This window comes from Phascolarctos cinereus, unplaced genomic scaffold, assembly GCF_003287225.1.
Source record: "Phascolarctos cinereus isolate Bilbo 61053 unplaced genomic scaffold, phaCin_HiC Scaffold_2;HRSCAF=192, whole genome shotgun sequence".
Taxonomy (NCBI): domain Eukaryota; kingdom Metazoa; phylum Chordata; class Mammalia; order Diprotodontia; family Phascolarctidae; genus Phascolarctos; species Phascolarctos cinereus.
Window position 1 is genome coordinate 92,177,627 of NW_027555625.1, and position 17,408 is coordinate 92,195,034.

Below are 17,408 nucleotides of genomic sequence, written 5' to 3' on the forward strand. Positions count from 1 at the left end.
GACCTCAGCTCTATTTCTGACTATGGTTATGATTTTGGGGAGATCATTTCTCTCTCTGACCTTCAGATGTTCCCTCATCTATAAAATGAGAGAGTTGGGTGTGATGGAAGCAGCTCCCTTATAGCTTTACAAAGTATTTCACTCACAATAAACCTCTGAGGTAGGTAGAATGAGTGGTATTAGCTTCATTTTAGAGATAAACTAATTAGTGATAATAATAATAATAATAATAATAATAATAATAATAATAATAATAGCTTTTCTATAGAGGTTTAAGGTTTGCAAACCACTTTAACAAATATTTCATCTGATCCTCTCAACAGCTCATTTTACAGATGAGGAACTGAATATGAAAGAGGTGAGGGAACTTGCCTCAAGTCACACAGCTAGTAGGTGTCCAAGGCAGAGATTTGAACTCAGGTCTTCCTGATTTCAAGTCCCTCATGCTGTCCATGAACTACCTCTCATCCTGGTTCTTGATAAATAAAATGACTTGCCTTTGATCATATAGATAGTAAATGTCTGAAGCCAGATTCAAAACCAAGCCTTTTCTTTTTTTTTTTTAAATAAATTTATTTATTTATTTTTAGTTTTCAACATTCACTTCCATAAGATTTTGAGTTCCAAATATTCTCCCCATCTCTCCCCTCCCCCTACCCCAAGACAGCACGTAAACTGATATAGGCTCAGCAAATACATTCATGTTAAATGTATTTTCACATCAGTTAGTCATGTTGTAAAGAAGAATTAGAACCAATGGGAGAAACCATGAGAAAGAAGAAATAAACAAAAAAAAGAGAGAGCAAATATTATGCTTCAGTCTACATTCAGACTCCATATTTATTTTTCTGGATGTGGAGAGCAGTTTCCATCATGAGTCTTTTGGAGTTGTCTTAGATCCTTTCATTGCTGAGAAGAACTAAGTCAATCAAAGTTAGTCATCACTCAGTGTGTACAATGTTTTCCCTGGTTCTGCTCACTTCACTCTGCATCAGTTTGTATACGTCTTTCCAGAAAACCAAGCCTCTCGTCTCCAAGTCAAGTGTTATATTTGCCACTCAATCATTGAGTCCGTCTGTTTCTGACATTTTATATCTCTAGAAGATGATGAATTCCATCAGAGTCCTTTCCTTTGAGAGATGGGACTCTATGGGTGTGTAATGTCATATTCTCAGATGAGGTCAGTTGTTTTTGAGTAACTATTTTTCTTTGGTATGAGAGAAGAATATAGTACATTATATATGTATATGTATATACATATATAAAATATATATAGTATATGATGTGGCATAGGAAAGGTGGTGAAGGTATGGAGTATATTAGGAAATCATGTTGATTTAAAAATGAAAATATCAATGAAACTTAAAAAAAACCCCACCAGGGACAACAACAAAAAAGCATATCTGACAGAGTAATGAGACCTGGGTTAAATCAAGTTTCTGTGACTTATCCAGTAGATCTTAAGCTCCTTGGGGGCAGGGACTGTCTTTTGCCCCTTTCTGTATCTTTGGTGCCTTAGCATAGTGCCTGGCATATAATAGACACTTAATAAATGTGATTGCATGACTTATAAGGATAAGAAATTTAGCACTGGAAAAGATGTTAGACATTAGTCCAATTCCCCCATTTTATAGATATGGAAACAGGTACATAAGAGGTTAAGAGTGAGTTGATAAAGGTCACCCAGGTAATGCTATTTCCTATGTGCTCATTGAAAAGTCACTGGGCCTGCCCTGAGCCTCAGTTTCCTCAGTGGTAAAAGAGGTATAATGAAATTTGCATTCCCTATTTGAGAGGAGGGAAAAGATGAAGCAAGGTTAGCTTCGTGGAATCGGTGAGTATGGAAGGAATAAAAAAAATCAACTTTCCTGTGTAAGATGAGGCTCACTTATCTTCCTGAAACTCGTGAGGGATTATTGTAATTATTATTGTGGGTTTTTTTTTTCTGGGAAACATATGCATTTGATCCTCGATGTCTCCTTTCAGTCTGCAAGATGAATGTACATCGGCGCTGTGAAACAAACGTTGCACCCAACTGTGGGGTAGATGCCAGGGGGATTGCTAAAGTGCTGGCAGACCTGGGAGTCACTCCAGACAAAATCACCAACAGTGGCCAGAGGAGGAAAAAGGTAAATTAAGTGGCTGCTCTGAGCCTTGTAGTAAGTGGGATAATGGGATTCAGGAAGCCTGCTTTTCCTGGGCCCCAGAGAGTCACAGCATTTACTTGAAATAAGTTCTGTGTAAAAAAAAAGAAAGACTGTTCACCCTAATCCCTTCTCAGTTGTTGCCTTATTTTTCATTGGTCTGAAGGAAAGTTTGTCAAGAAAAGATCTAAGCTTAAAGAGCAGGACTTTGAAATTTCCTCCAGGAGAGAGGGAGGAAAACCTACCATCAAACCCCACTGTGTGCAGGAATATACTCCCATGTGCCCAGGCTGGCAAAAGATCAGCATTAGGGGAGGGAATTCACCTGTGGTATTACTCTAATGAGGATAAATGTCAAAAACAAAACAAAACAAAATAAAAACCTTGGGACACCATACTTTTCTAGAGGGGAAGGAAAGTAGAAACAGTATAGTGTCGCAATGCAGCTACCCGTGAACGTGGTCAAAATTCCATGACATCAAACATCTGTGTCTTTCTTCAGAGAAACCAGTCTGATCTCCATCTGTATGGAAATCTAAATTCAGGAGAAAAAGATCCTTTTGTTACTCATCCTTCAGGGGAATGTGTGTGTCCATACATACATGCACACATATACCTATTATGTATGTATGTATGCATTACATAGATTATGTACATGTATATGTATTTAAACTTTGATGGTGTAAAACTACAGTAAGACTTTTGGGACATACTGTATGTAGTCAAATATATATGTATGTATATGTATACACACACAACACACACACCATACATGTACCACATGTACCACATGTCTATATGATATGTGTCATGTGTATATATATGTATATATCATGTGCATCATGTATACATGTATGGCATATGCATAGTATATATTTTTTCATAAGTCAGGGCCAACAGATGTAAGTCATTCCCCCAAGGCTTTAGCAGCAATTTTGTGTCCAAGGTCTTCTCCAACCTTGGCTTCCTGCCTAGAAGTTTTCAGAAATCTTTGAAAAAGTTGTTATGAGAAAAGTAGAAGCAAGTTAATTGAACTATAAATCTTGGCATGGAGGAATGAGTTCCATCACCAGTCCTTTCAAATATTTTATTGTGCTGTCTGGCCCTGGGCAGAAAATTAGGAGGACTTCCGTCTAACTTTCCAGAGTAATCTACATCAACCTACACTGAGAGCCCAGAAGAAAGCAAGCATGTCCAAGGAACTCTACTAGACCAGAAAAGCAAGAGAATCTCTAATCTTTCTTAATCATTACAGCTCACTTACATGGGCCATCCATTTCCCAGATAGCATGTGGCTATAGATGCTGTCTGCCCTCTTTCCCTTGTGACTCTCAAAAATGCTTTGGCCCTTGGCTACGGAGGGACAGATACATTTTGCCTTCCTAAAACATGTTTTCTAGTTTTTACCTTTAAAAAGTATTGTTGCAAAGACTTAAGTGGAAAATGTCACCCTTGCTAGGAGAATTTAACTATGATCTCCGTGTCTCTGGTGGTTATCTTCTCATTCCAGCCTTCTCATTTCCATATCCATCAAGAGGAATGAGACTGGATTGGACTCCAGGGAGCACAAGGAGTCAGCAGTTATCATGCCAGGCAGTATAAATATATTTCTTAGTCAAATTTTTTCAATTAGCAAGCTTTTTTCCCCTTTTTCTCGAAAACAAAGAAAAAGAAGAAAGAAAAACAAAACTCTTGTAACAAATATGCATAGTCAAGGAAAACAAATTCCCATGTTGGCCATGTCTAAAATTGTGTGTTTCATTCTGTACCCTGAGTCTATCATCTCTCTGTCTGGAAGTATGTAACGTATTTCATCGTCAAACCTCTGGAATCATGATTTATGATTATAAGAATCAGAGTTCTTAAGTCTTCAAAATTGTTTATCTTTCCAATGAAGATGTTATGGGATCACTTACTGTCTTGGTTCTTCTCACTCCACTCTGCACTCTGCATATGAGACTTCCCACATTTCTCTGAAACCACACCCTTCATCGTTTCTTACAGCACAGAGCTCTTCCATTACATTGATATATCCTAATATTTTTTAGCTATTCCCTGAGTGATAAACATCACTTAATTTCTATTTGCTTGCCACCACAAAAGGATAAATGCAATTTTATTGATATGAAATTATATATTTACATAAATTTAAATGTATGTAAATTAGATAAATACTTTTGTGTATGTATATATATGTGTGTGTGTGTGTGTGTATGTGTGTGTGTATGGTCTTTTCCTGGCAGGATATTCTTAAGGGGAGAGTCAGATAAATGTGTAGGATGGAAATAAGAACAAAGTAGAATCTTCCATTGACTTCCTTTTTCCCCTTTCTCTTGTGCCAGAAATAATGTAACAATGCAATCTTGTTATTGAATAAAATACAGTATAAAAAATGACATTAAAATCATAGATTTCTGCGCAGCTCTGGTGCCCCTCCAGCAGCTGTGCCTCCTCCAAATGTCCTGGGTCATTGTAAGGCCTGTTGGAAGGAGGCCAACGTGGATCGTTTAAGCAAGTGACATTGCCAAAAATAAGAGCTTATGATGGTGATATTTTTACCACTCGAATTCCATTGAATGCAAACACTGGAAAATGGTTTAGTCTCTTTGTTCCTGCATTATGGTTGGAACGACTGCCATAGTTCAACTTAGAATGAGAGGTTGGAAAAAAGAGGCCCTTGGGGCCTGGAGCACAAGACTGCTTCTCAGCTGCGTTCCTGATTTTTCCATTGTGTCAACACCAGCTTCTGAGCAGAGGGTCCATTCAGAAAGAAAGTGCATCTGAATGGCTCTTCTGGGCCAGAAGGGCAAGAGCCAAAGGAATTCAACCTGCTCCCTAAACCTCAGACAAGGTTGCCAATGCCTAGGGCAGGGAATGATTTCCTGGAGAGAGATGTTGATAAAGTTAGGAGCATGATTAACAAATGTTTCTTGAGCTTGTGTTGTGACTGCCTCATTATGCTAGGGGTGGTGAGGAGTACAAAGAAATTGAAAACATGCCTCCTCCCCACTTAACTTATTTATAATTCCATTTAATAGATAAAAAAATGCACACACTGGAAAGTAACATGGTTTCATGGGTGGAATTCTGCACTTGGAGTCAGGAATGCTGGGATTTGAATCCTGCCTCTGACACTGTTTTTTAATTAAATTTTTTTTCCAATTAAAAAACCTCAATTTTTTTTCTCCTTCCCTAACCCTCCACCGTTTGCCACCACAAAAAGAAAATAAAAACCAAAACCCTGTAACAAATATGCATAGTCAAGTAAAACAATTCCCCTCATTTGTGTATGTCTAAAAATGTATGTCTCACTCTGCACCCAGAGCCCATCACTTCTCTGTCAGAAGGTGGATAATATACTTCATCTTCAATCCCTTAAAATCATGATTGATCACTAAATAGATCAGAGTTCTTATAGCTTTCAAAATTGTTTGTTATTATGTTGTTATTGTACAAATTGTTCAATTGGTTCTACTCACTTCACTCTGCATCCGTTCATACCATTCTTCCTAGGTTTCTCTGAGATTATTCTTGTCATCATTTCTTATAGCACAATGATATTGTATGGTATTAGTGTACCCTGATTTGTTGAGCTACTCCCCAGTTAATGGGCCCCTCCTTTGTGCCCAGTTCTTTGCCACCATAGAATGAGCTGCGATAAATATTTTTCTCTATATGGGTTCTTTTCTTCTTTCTTTGATCTCTTTGAGGTCTACTGTTTCTGACCCTACTTGTGTGATCCTGGGCAGGTCACTTAAGACTCTTAGTGCTCTAGCCCTCACTTCTTAAACTGTGGATCATGACCCCCTATTTAAGAAGTGCTGAAGGGGTCACGAGTGGAAAAAGTTTAAGAAGTGCTACTCTAGGCAACCTCTTAGAACATAAGTTTTGCAGAAGGTGCTAACTTGCATTGGCAGAGGGACTTTGCGCATCCTGAAGTTCCCTATATCAGTAACATCACAAATCTAATCCCTTTCTTATCCCTAGCACCAACCTTACAGGCCTGTTGTGAGGATTAAATTAGTTCCTAGACTTGAAGTGTTTTGTAAATTATAAGCTAGCTATTGCTATATATAAATAAAAAATTAACGAAAAAAACTAAATAAAATTATTTTGTTTAAATTAAATTCTTAATTTTGATAAAATTTAAGTAAATGAATAAAATATTAGCAGTACCAGGCAGTATGAGATTAGGGGCCAAATGAGTGGTATAAACATAAAGTGTTATGGGAGCTCAGAGAGAGGATAGAAGTCACTTCTAACCTAGGTGATCTGGGAAGACTTCATAGAACTAATGGATTTGAGATTGATTTCAAAGGATGAGTGGAATCAAAATAATCAGAGCATCATACAAACACTTGGAAATCTCTCTCTCTCTCTCTCTCTCTCTCTCTCTCTCTCTCTCTCTCATTTAATTCCTTAATGAGAAGAGAGCTGAAGCCTTTTGAGATCACAGCCTTTAAAATGAATTATGATATTTGGAAAGCATGCTGCCTGTCAGCTCTTTGGCTGATTTGGGACCACAGGACCTCCCAGCTAACCATGTGTGTGTCTGCGTATGTTCTCAGCTAATTGCAGGTGCTGAGTCTCAGCAGCCAGTCCCTGGGAGCTCCCCATCTGAAGAAGATCGATCTAAGTCAGCGCCCACCTCCCCTTGTGATCAAGGTGAGAAGCTGTGGTGTTCTTCCCTCAATTTCAAATTGTGCTTTTGAGGAGCTGGCTTGTTCTAATCCTTTTTTTAAAATAAAGTGCTTGGCATATATAGTAGGTTCTCAATAAGTGGTGGATTTAATTAAATGCAGTTTGGAAACCTAAGCCCTATTTTCTCAAAGAAAGAAAGCTTGGGTTAGAATGTCTTACAGTCTGAGGAAGACCTCCATATTCCTTTTTCTCATTCAGTCATTCACCAGATATTTCTGAGGGCCTACTGTGTGTAAGACACTGCATTATTAAGCCCTACCTGAGTAACTGTGCCTTTTCTAAAGCTCATCTCTGCCAGTATAGAGAAGCAGAACATCCTCCAGGTTTACCAGGTTTATGGTCCTTTCTTTCCCCTCTTTTCTTTCTCTTCTCCTGTAACTAGTAGGCAATGAGGTACAGCCCCTTTGCCAGTCTGTATCCATCTTCTACCAAGCTCCCCATGTCTAGGGACCTCCTCGTCACTAGGCTGTTGTGTTCCTTCTCATCATAATTGGCTCTCTACCTTGGAAACAAGACTGGAATAGGCTGAGGTTGGAGGGAGCTGGAGAATCATGTGTCTGAGGACCTTCAGTCCATGCAGTGACTAGTAGATGGCTATGGGGCCTGTGCTGGGCTGGGCTGGGGGAGGCTGGCTTTAGTCTTGATTTGCTATCACAATTTAATTTGGAATTCAAGGAAGGTCATAGGTTTTAGAGCTGGAAGGGAACATCGGATCTGCCTCTTCCCGCATTTTATGGCCGAGGAAACTGAGGCCAGGTAGGTTAAGCGATTTGTCACCTACATAGTAAGAAATGACCCGCAACATGAATCCAGGTCTTCTGACTTAACATTCAGTGTTCTTTCATTTCCCTTCTTGTTTTTAAATTTGTGAGGATTTGACTTGTCCTGGGAAAATATCAGAATGCTAATAAGGTTTCAGTAGGCCTGGGAGTGTCAAATAAATATCACAGAAGTGCCATTTATTCATTCACCAGTTCATTCAACCAGATGCCTGCTATGTAGCAAGCACTGAGTGGGGTGTTTAGATGAGATACAATCCCTGCCCTCATAGAGCTTGAGAGAAGCGTGTGCCTTTCCTGATAACATTAACAGTAATGTTCATTTTTTGCCTTTCAAATCACTGTCCTTTCTTTTTCTTCATGTTAGGTAAGCAGGGCCAATAGTTAATTACTGCTCCCATTATACAGATGGGGAAGCTAGAGCCTGGAGAGGTGAAGGGACTTAGGGTCACACATTGAGTTAGTGGTGGTGGTGAGATTAGAACTCCAACCTCCTGGCTCAGTGTAGCCTAACTTCAGGATAGATCGCATGAAGGTGATTGTAGACTCACTGTAGCTTCTAATGAGGAACTAATTTCACTGCAGGGTTAGCTTGCTAGAATTAGTTCTTCCTTCAGTGTTGAGGAATGCTGGGGAATGAGGGCCTTGAAAGACTGAAGATAATCTTTAATTTAATAAATACTATACCCGAGGCTTTGGAATGAATAGGAGTGATCTCTGGAACTATGTGGATGTTATCATATGAGCATTATAAGATGCCCCCAAGAGAAGCCTCAGGAAAGATGGCATGATTTAGAGTCAGAGAAAGCTGTTCAGATGCTTATAACCTCTGGGCCATTGGCAGATTACTTCACCTCGATAAATAAAGAGGTTGGACCAGTTCTTAAGCTTTATTTATGTCATGTATGCCTTTCGAAGTCTAATAAAGCATAAGGACTTTGTCAAATGTTTCTAAATGTATAAAATAATGTACATAATATTAAAAAGGAAACCCCCCATTTTGAAATGCAGTTACCAAATTAAAAAAAAAATAAGTCTACAAACCTGTAGGTTAAGAACCCCTGGGCCAGATAATGTCTAAGGTCCCTTCAGTTCTAACTCTATGGTCCTATAAAAAAATTCATTTATGATCATTAGGAAGTGTTTTGGGAAGGCTACTGGGACAGGTAGAAGTTAAGAGACTTGTTTGTGAGGGCTCAACTAATTTACTCCATGACCTTTGACAAGTTACGTTGGTTCTGAGCCCCAGTTTCCTCATCTGTCAAGTGAAGATATTAATACCTACCTCACATGGTTAACATGAAGACAGAGAGGAAAAATAGATGGGAGAGCACGTAGAATAATAAAAAGTAGTAGTATTATGTATGCTGGTAGTTGTTGTAGAACACGTGGAAGGCATGTTTTCTGTGATCGCTTGAGGCATTTTGAGGAAACAGCCCATTAGCTTCATGCCTTGCTATCCTAAATCAATGAAGTATCACCCTCCAAAAGCTATTCAGGTTTCAGCATTTAAAACTGGGCTTGTTGCACGTGCTCTCTGGGAGTTTTTCTTCTGGGACTTGCTTTTGTAGGACAGATCCATTTGGAGACAGAAAGCTATGGATTCAGGGAGGGCTGTCACTTTAATGAGAGACGTTCTTTTGTCCCCTAACACTGTGTACCAAGAGTACCAGAAGCATCGTGGTTTAGTGGAAAGAGCCTGGATTTTAGTTAGGGGACCTGGATTTAAAGCCCAGCCAAGTCACTTAGAGCTGTGACCCTGGAAAAGTCATACCTTCTCTGGGCTTTGGTTTCCTCATCTTTAAAATGGAGGAGTTAGACCAGATAACCTCTAAGGCCCCTTGTAGTTCATATTATGACCTGCACTTACAGAAGCAGTTTCAAAGCTGGAATTCCAATGTGTCTATATAGGCACATCCTGATTCATTCACTAGAACTGATGATTTCCAAATCGGTAGGATAAATTCTAGGGGAAAACCAAACATATACACATTTGGGTCTTTGGATGAAAAGTCACAGATCCTTTACCTGAGTGGTGTCTTGTAAAAGCAAAACCTTATCTTGATCTCAAAGGGTTAGTAATTCTGTGTACCTCTTCCAGTAATCCTATTTATTCATAGACATATTTTGAAATCAGATTATGCTGAAGATGTCCATTTTGGCACAGTCTAGTGTGTGCCTTTGGTTAACAAGTAGCGAACAATAAAGCTTCTTCAAATATAAAAGGTCAAAGGATTAACTGGTGTTATCATATGCATATAATGTATGTCGTAACAGAGAGAAAAAGATAATTTGTTCTTGCAAAAATCTCCTAAATGTGTGGAAGGATTCCTACCATGTGTGTGAGATAATCTTCTGTCCGTCCATACATACTGGGGGATGATTCTATTGTTACTCGTAAGTCATTGTTCATCTTCCAAATAGGTAACTGGGGCAAATCCAAGAACAAAGCAAAGCAAAGTCATTGAGATGAGACCTCTTTGAAAATAGGGGTATCAGCTGTGATTTGCTCTTCTCAGTTAGTAGTCATGATTATTCTTGTCACTATTTTTAGATTCTAGAATAGGACCTGCTAAGCTTGTTATTGTAGGCGTGTCACAAGGCTCTGAGGTCTAACTAGAGCCTCATCTTGTCTTCCTGTATAGACTACTGGGCAACCAGGCCCTGTATGAAATGTGTTACTATCCAATGCCCCTGCTTGTTGTGATCCTAGGGTCTAAAGTAAATCCAAAGGTGGAACACTTTGGACCAGTGGCACTGTTTGAGGAGAGAGGAGGGAAGGAAGTCTAGGGATGAGGAGGGGAGGAAGCTTGAACATTGGAAGGACAAGGAGGCCACCGGAGTTGTCTGCTTAATTCCGTGATTTGTCACCCTTGTTCTCAGAAATCAAAGAACTTGAAAACAACATTAGGAAGGCCTTGTCATTTGACAATCGAGGGGAGGAGCACCGGGCGGCGGCGTCAACAGATGGTCAACTGGCCAGCCCTGGAGAGAACGGTGAGGTCCGGCAGAGCCAGACGAAGCGAATGGGCCTAGAAGAGTTCAACTTCATCAAGGTGTTAGGCAAAGGAAGCTTTGGCAAGGTGTGTGCTGTCAGTGATTCCTCTGATTTTGCTTAACCGGGTGTTCACCTTAGTTCAACAAACATTTCTGAAGGACTCACTGTATTCAAGGCATTATTGCCTCGTTTACACTCTCTAATGCTGCGTCGCCTTGGGCTCAACTAGGTCCTGTGAAGTTTCCTTCCTATTAGAGTCAGCTGGGTAACCTTAGTCATGTCATTTAAACAATAATCTGCAAAATTAGGAAATTAATACTTTCCTTCTCTTTACCCTTAAAGTTTTTTGTTTTTGTGTCTGTATTTTCTGTTTGTTTTAGTGATGTCCAAATAAGGTAAATGATATAAAAACATTTAGGAAAGTTAAAGTATATATATGCATATATATACACACACATATATCTCTATATATGTATGCATGTTATATATATGTGTGTGTGTGTGTGTATACACACACACACACATGCACATATATGTGTGTATGTGTGTGTATAGTCTAGTCATCTCTCTTTTTCTTCCTTTTCCTGTATCTCCTCCTCCTTTCTTATGTACTATTCCTCCTTCCTTTGACCAGGGGTCAGTCTGAAGTCTTGCTTTTAATCCACTGCAGTCTTTGTAAATGTTCCTGTGAACTTTATGATTTTCTCCTAAGTGGGTCTACCTGAACAAGCCCAGCCCAACATTAGCCTCATTTTGTCCACATCAGAGAATATATATCGCCCATTTTCCCCCTCTCTCTGTGTTGGGCTCTGGCCTGAGTACTATATGAAGCATGTTACAAGGTGAGGTCCCTATCCTTTATGAGCTTGCGGTCTAAAGGAAATCTAAAAATAGACTAGTTTATGAGGGAAATGTAGTTTGCCATTCACTTTTAGCACTTGTCTCTGCATGTGGCAGGAATACTAATAACCCACAAGTCTTAGAGCAAGGAGAGGCAGCTTCCCATGTTTTGGGTAGATACTCGATGGAGGATTAATGGAAAGACATGAGCAAGAATCCCATAGGCATGAAGAAGGATTATGATCTGTAACAGGGGATGGATTACTCACATGGATGAGATCATGGGTCCATCCAAAGCAATAAAAGGGGTGTCCTCTGGCTTAGGCTTTCCCTGATCTTTTTATATCTCCCAAGTATGTGAACGCAAGGATAGGTGATACAGATCCAATGTCCCACTTGCATAAGGCAATTTATGATAATGGAGCAATCCTCATGATGGTCTTACCTGTAGATATAGATAATAATAATGCTCATTTTAGATGGGATAGATCGAAAGCCTAAGAAATAGATCAGGGTTTGGACTCCAACCCTTGACCCCCTTCATAACCACAACCCCTAGACCTAATCTGGGGTCATCGTGTATCTCTCTAAACCATGGATTGCACAGGGAGCTAATGGAGCTGACCATCCAGAAATCTAAAGAGCAGAGACACTGAGGTTCTGGAGACAAGCAGACTAGCCCTGGCAGAGCAAGAGGAGACACGTTATGGCAAGTCCTGAACACTTGAAAGCCCTAGTATGCAGGTCAGCTGGCTTTCTTGACATATGGCCCTGTTCCATGTCTCTCCCACTGACCACCTCAAAGAGAATGAATGCATGCAATTGCTCCAGAGTCCTTGGGGCTATTTTTCCAGGTCTCTTGCCTCCCTCTATCTGACCCTGAAATCTCAGGGGCAGGGCCAGGATGGGAGCCTTCACCTTACTAGATGGTAATTCCTGAAGTAGCTGCATTCTTTAGACAGGCTAAAGAAGATCTGGACCACAGTACTGGGACCAGGCTTAGCTCCATGCACTGAAACCGTTGCCAGAAATTGGGCTTAATATTCCTCATTCTAAGCATATGATACCAGCACTGGGAGAGGAAAATTAGACAATTCATAGTTTCCATGTAGTAAAGATAGAATGTGTGTGTTAACCATATAAATCTATCACCTATATTTTTAGGGGAAAAAAACCCACACAGCTCAAGCTTAAGCCAGTTTTGAAGAATGTGGGTTATGTGCAGGTGATCACAGGTCTTTAGGCTACCATCATGAATCCCCTAATTAGGTTTTTAAGTTGTTGGATTCAATTGGATAATGCCCATGACATTTCATAATTCAAATGGGAATAAAAAGAACCTTTCCTACCTGCTATGTAAAAGCAGTATGGTATAGTGGGGAAAGAGTTAGACTGGGAGGCTTGGATTCAAATCCTAATGCTCACTAGCTGTTTGACCACAGGCAAATTACTTAACCTTTCTGAGCCTTTGTTTTCTCATCTGTCAAATGGAGAAAATAATCTTTGCATTACCAATCTAAGCGGATCATTGTGAAGAAAGTGCTTTGTAAACACTGTTGTGCTATATAAATGTGAATTAGATAAATAAAATTAATATGATTAACTTTTGTATATATGATAAAATTTTGTTATTTACAAAGAAATAGGTCTTTAAGTCACTTATCTTTGGCTGATGTGTTTTTTTTTTTCCTGGGTGTCTAGGTATAGGAATACTTAACCTAAATATTTTGCTTGGTTTCAGGTGATGCTAGCAGAGCTCAAGGGCAAAGATGAGGTGTATGCTGTGAAGGTCCTAAAGAAAGATGTCATCCTTCAGGATGATGATGTAGATTGCACCATGACAGAAAAGAGGATTCTAGCCCTAGCACGAAAACACCCCTACCTAACACAACTCTACTGCTGCTTCCAGACTAAGGTAGGGTGGGTCAGCAAGCCATATGACCTTCTCCTTGGAGGAGAAGGTAGAAAAAGGTAGAAGAGTGTTTGAAGTATCACTGTGTACTGTGTCTACAAAGAATTTATGAGCATGGTGGGTTCCTTCCTTGGAAAGACCAGTGTAACCTTGGATGGAATTTTTCTTTGAAAGCAGAGTTAATCTAATTAGCCATGTGGGAATGAAAGGATCCTGGCAACAGCTGAGTTCCCTTGTGGTAGAACTGGGCCATGCCATGTGATCTAACTCCTGGTTTGATGGAAGATACACTGGGCTAAAATGAAGATGATCTGGGATCTAGTCCCAGCCCTGCTGCTGGCTTACTTTGTGACCCTAGAGAATTCCATGAGCCTCCTCAGGCCACAATTTCTTCACTAGTCTGGCAAAGATTTCATTAAATCTGCCCGACATTTTCCCCATATGATGAGGAACAGATCATAGAAGTGAAAACATTTTGTTAGTTATGATACTAATAAATTATAATTGAAGCATTATTCAATGCTATAACATGTTGAGGCAGGTACCAGAAGATGGCAGTAAAGAAACAAAGATGTTGTGGACTGATCAGCCATACAAGCTGTAGTAGAAAATGAAAATTTCAAGCTATTAGAACTTTTTTTCTGTTCAGCTCAAGGGTGAGATCAAGATGTGATGAATGGTGGGAAAAGCACTAAATTGGGAGTTGGGACACTTGGGTTCTAGTTCCTCTTCTGCCACTAACTAGTGAACTAGTTGTGTGAATTTGGCCAAATCCTTCAGTCTCCCCAGGGCTCATTTTCTTTGTCTGCAAAAGAGTAGGGTGTATAGTTCATATTGATTGAGGCTCCTCCTCCATAGGTCTCTGGTGATGGGGACGGGTAAATGGGGTGCAGGGGGAGATGGCTACCAATATGGTAACAAGGACTTTGTCTAACTCTGGCATGGCTGTGGTTCCCAGGAGACCCAATGTGTAACTCAGAATTTGTTCTGAATATAGAATTGTGTTGGACGCCTCTCCTTGTATTTACGAAAGCAGAGAAGCAAAACCAGCACGGAGGTTAAGGGACCTTTTTGTGTTCCTCTGTAGATCATGCTTTCCCACCTTGTATTGACTTTTGTGGTGTATTTCTACCGGTCCTTTCACAACTACCTCTCACCTTTCCAAAGTTATGAGAAATCATCTTTCCACCACCCATTTTGTACCGCCACTAAACTACAGAGTACAGATGGACTTCACTTCATGTAACACACACACACAGTCCTGAAAAGTTGCAAGCAATAACATTCTTGTAAAGTGAATCATTTTTTTTTGAAATTCACTAAGCTAGCTTAAAAGTATAAAGTAGATTAAAAGAACCCCATGATGAAAACTTTTATAAAGCAAATAATCACCATATAATTAATCCTTTTTTGAGTAAATATGAATTTTCTTATCATATCCATCAGTCAGCAATGGGATAGAAAAAAATAGTAGATTTGGAGCCAGAGGGAGACAGAGTGATATAGGAGAAAAGGTACAGGGTTTGAATTCAGAAGACTTGGGTTCCAACTTCAGCTGTGTTGTTTACTGTCTGTCTGACCTTGGACAAATCACTTATTCACTCTAGGCATCAATTTCCTCATTTGTGAAGAGATGGGAGTTGGATTTGACAGCTTCTAACTACCTTTTAGCTTTAAGTGTTGTGATTCTGTTTACTGAGTTCCTGCTTTTTGCCCAGCACTCTGAAATTCCAAGAGAAGAAGACTAAGTCCTTTCCACTGAACTTATAGTCTAGGACAGAGATGTCATGCAACACTCCCCAGTGTTTGGCCTTTGATTGGGGGACCATTAAAAAAAAGACTCAAGGGGGCGGAAAAAAACTTCAACAGAAACGAAAAAGGGCCTATATATAGTCTCAGACTCATTTCTATAGAGAGACACCTTTGTATCAATGGGCCCCTTCAGGGAACCACACGATTCCAAGAATGACAGCAAACAGGGACAGGAATGGAACAGTAAGACTCTTCTGGGCCAAGCTGGGATATGTACGAATGTGAGCAGAGATGAGTATAATGGCAGAGAAGTTCCTGGACCAAGCCAAAGATTGGGTTCAAGCCAGAACCTGTGGGAACCAGAAAAAGCAGTGAAACACTGAGTCAGGATGAGGAATATACCTGAACTTTTACTATCAGTGGTATTGTGAGTCATATGGACTGTGTAGGTCTAGTGGGAATGGTGATGATGATAGGAGAGACTGACTACACACCTAGGTGCTTACCTTTTGCCAGAGGGTTTTTAGGTATCTCTGGGTTAGTGCGTTAGGTCTGGAGAGATGCACAGGCCCACCACAGGGGACGACCACTTGGCCTTTCCTTGTGGGGCCTTTATTTAAGGTCGTATTCTAAGTTAGTTGAGTTGGATAGGGCCTTGGGGAAGTCAGAAGGAGAGAGAGAGAATTGTCTTCATTATTTATGGACTTAGCTTTTATTAGTCATGTGAAACAAATCCTATTCTATACTTGGTGTTTAGTTAGCCTGAGCTCTTCAATGGGAGCTTAGGGTCCTCCTTTTCTCATTCTTGTACAGCCCTCGACAGGAGCCAGGGTGTGCCGTTCTCCCTTAGAGGAGCTAAACATGAGCCGGTTTTTGATGGTACCAGGAGCTACCTGGATATGGGCAAACATGAATTGAATTCTGATGGTCCATAGGAAAATTCCAGGTTGGGGCTTAAGCTAAAGAGGTTTGTTGGTCCTGGAGGTGGACCGCATTTATATTTCTTCCTCTGTTTGGAAAGTTTGTCTTTATCTCCATTTGTGTAAATCCTTCCCTTCCTCTAAGCAACAGTGCAGGTATCACCTCCAAAATTAAGCCTTTCTTACTTGAGAACCTAATCAGGAAATTTAGTATTCCCTGACTGAGAATTATCTCTATAATTTAGGATTATGCTAAATACTTTACCTCCTTCTCAAACTTTCTTGCAGTATTTTGCCTGAACTTTCTCTTGGCCTTTATCCCTTTCTGCCTTGTGGCATGTTTATTGCTATATAGGGTGTGTATACTAGATGGTAAGCTCCTTGAGGGCAGGGACTGTGCTATTTGTTAATTTTTTGTGTCTGTGAGGCCTAGCAGAGTCCCTTTCACATAATAGGCACTGCCTGGGCAATGCCTAAATGGTTTTTGAATTGAATGCCTGTTGTTCAGTCATTTCAGTTGTGTCTGACTCTTTGTGACCCCATTTGGGGTTTTCTTGGCAAAGATACTGGAGTGGTTTGCCATTTCCTTCTCCAGTTCATTTTACAGAGGAGGAAACTGAGGCAAACAACATGATGTGACTTGCCCAGGGTCACACGTCTGGAGTCTGAGATTGGATTTGAACTCAGGTCTTCCTGACTCCAGGCCTGGCAATCTATCCACTGCACCACCTAGGTGCCCTAACATTTACATTTATAAAAATGACATTTACAAGGTATTCATTTTTAATTATTTGAAGAAATGCCACAGATTTGTGAGAGAGTTTTTTTGTTTGTTTGTTTATAGATGTTGCTTTATTCCAGAACTTATTCCAAAACTTAGTACAGCACTAGGGTAGTAGGAAGAGCATTGGACCTAGGATCAAAAGGCCTGGCTGGGATCGAATCCTGGTGCTACATAAGCACATTGCCTATGTGACAATAAATATGTCATGTCAGTTCTCTGAACTGTTCACTTATTCATAAAATGTGTATCGATAATGAAATTTGTCTTGCTAAATGACCCTCATCAGGTCATGAGGAAGGCACATAAAAGTGGAGATTTTGTTATTCTCATTATGAATACAAGTGAGGCAAATATTTAGTGAGAACTGAAAATAGACCAGTTCAGTAGTGGACCATCACTGAAGATTTTAAGGTTAAGCTGGTTAACTCCTTCTTGGAGATGCTGTAGGAAAATGAATTTGTGCCTCAGATCCTAGGCCAAATTGAACTAGGTGACTTCTAACTCCAAGATTGTGTTACCTTCTGACTATAGAACCAAAGGTTCACTAGTATAGTTGAGATGGTTAATAATGAAGAACT

The 17,408-nt window shown here is 40.0% G+C and overlaps 1 protein-coding gene across 1 annotated transcript in view; it reads left to right on the forward strand.

Moving 5' to 3' along the window:
* Window positions 1-17,408, forward strand: part of PRKCE (protein kinase C epsilon) — a 665,998-nt gene that overhangs the window by 421,625 nt on the left and 226,965 nt on the right. Inside the window, exons 7-10 of the mRNA XM_021001278.2 lie at window positions 1,987-2,129; window positions 6,713-6,809; window positions 10,508-10,707; window positions 13,204-13,377. Coding sequence (XP_020856937.1) covers window positions 1,987-2,129; window positions 6,713-6,809; window positions 10,508-10,707; window positions 13,204-13,377 — 614 coding nt within the window. The remainder of the gene's footprint in view (window positions 1-1,986; window positions 2,130-6,712; window positions 6,810-10,507; window positions 10,708-13,203; window positions 13,378-17,408) is intronic.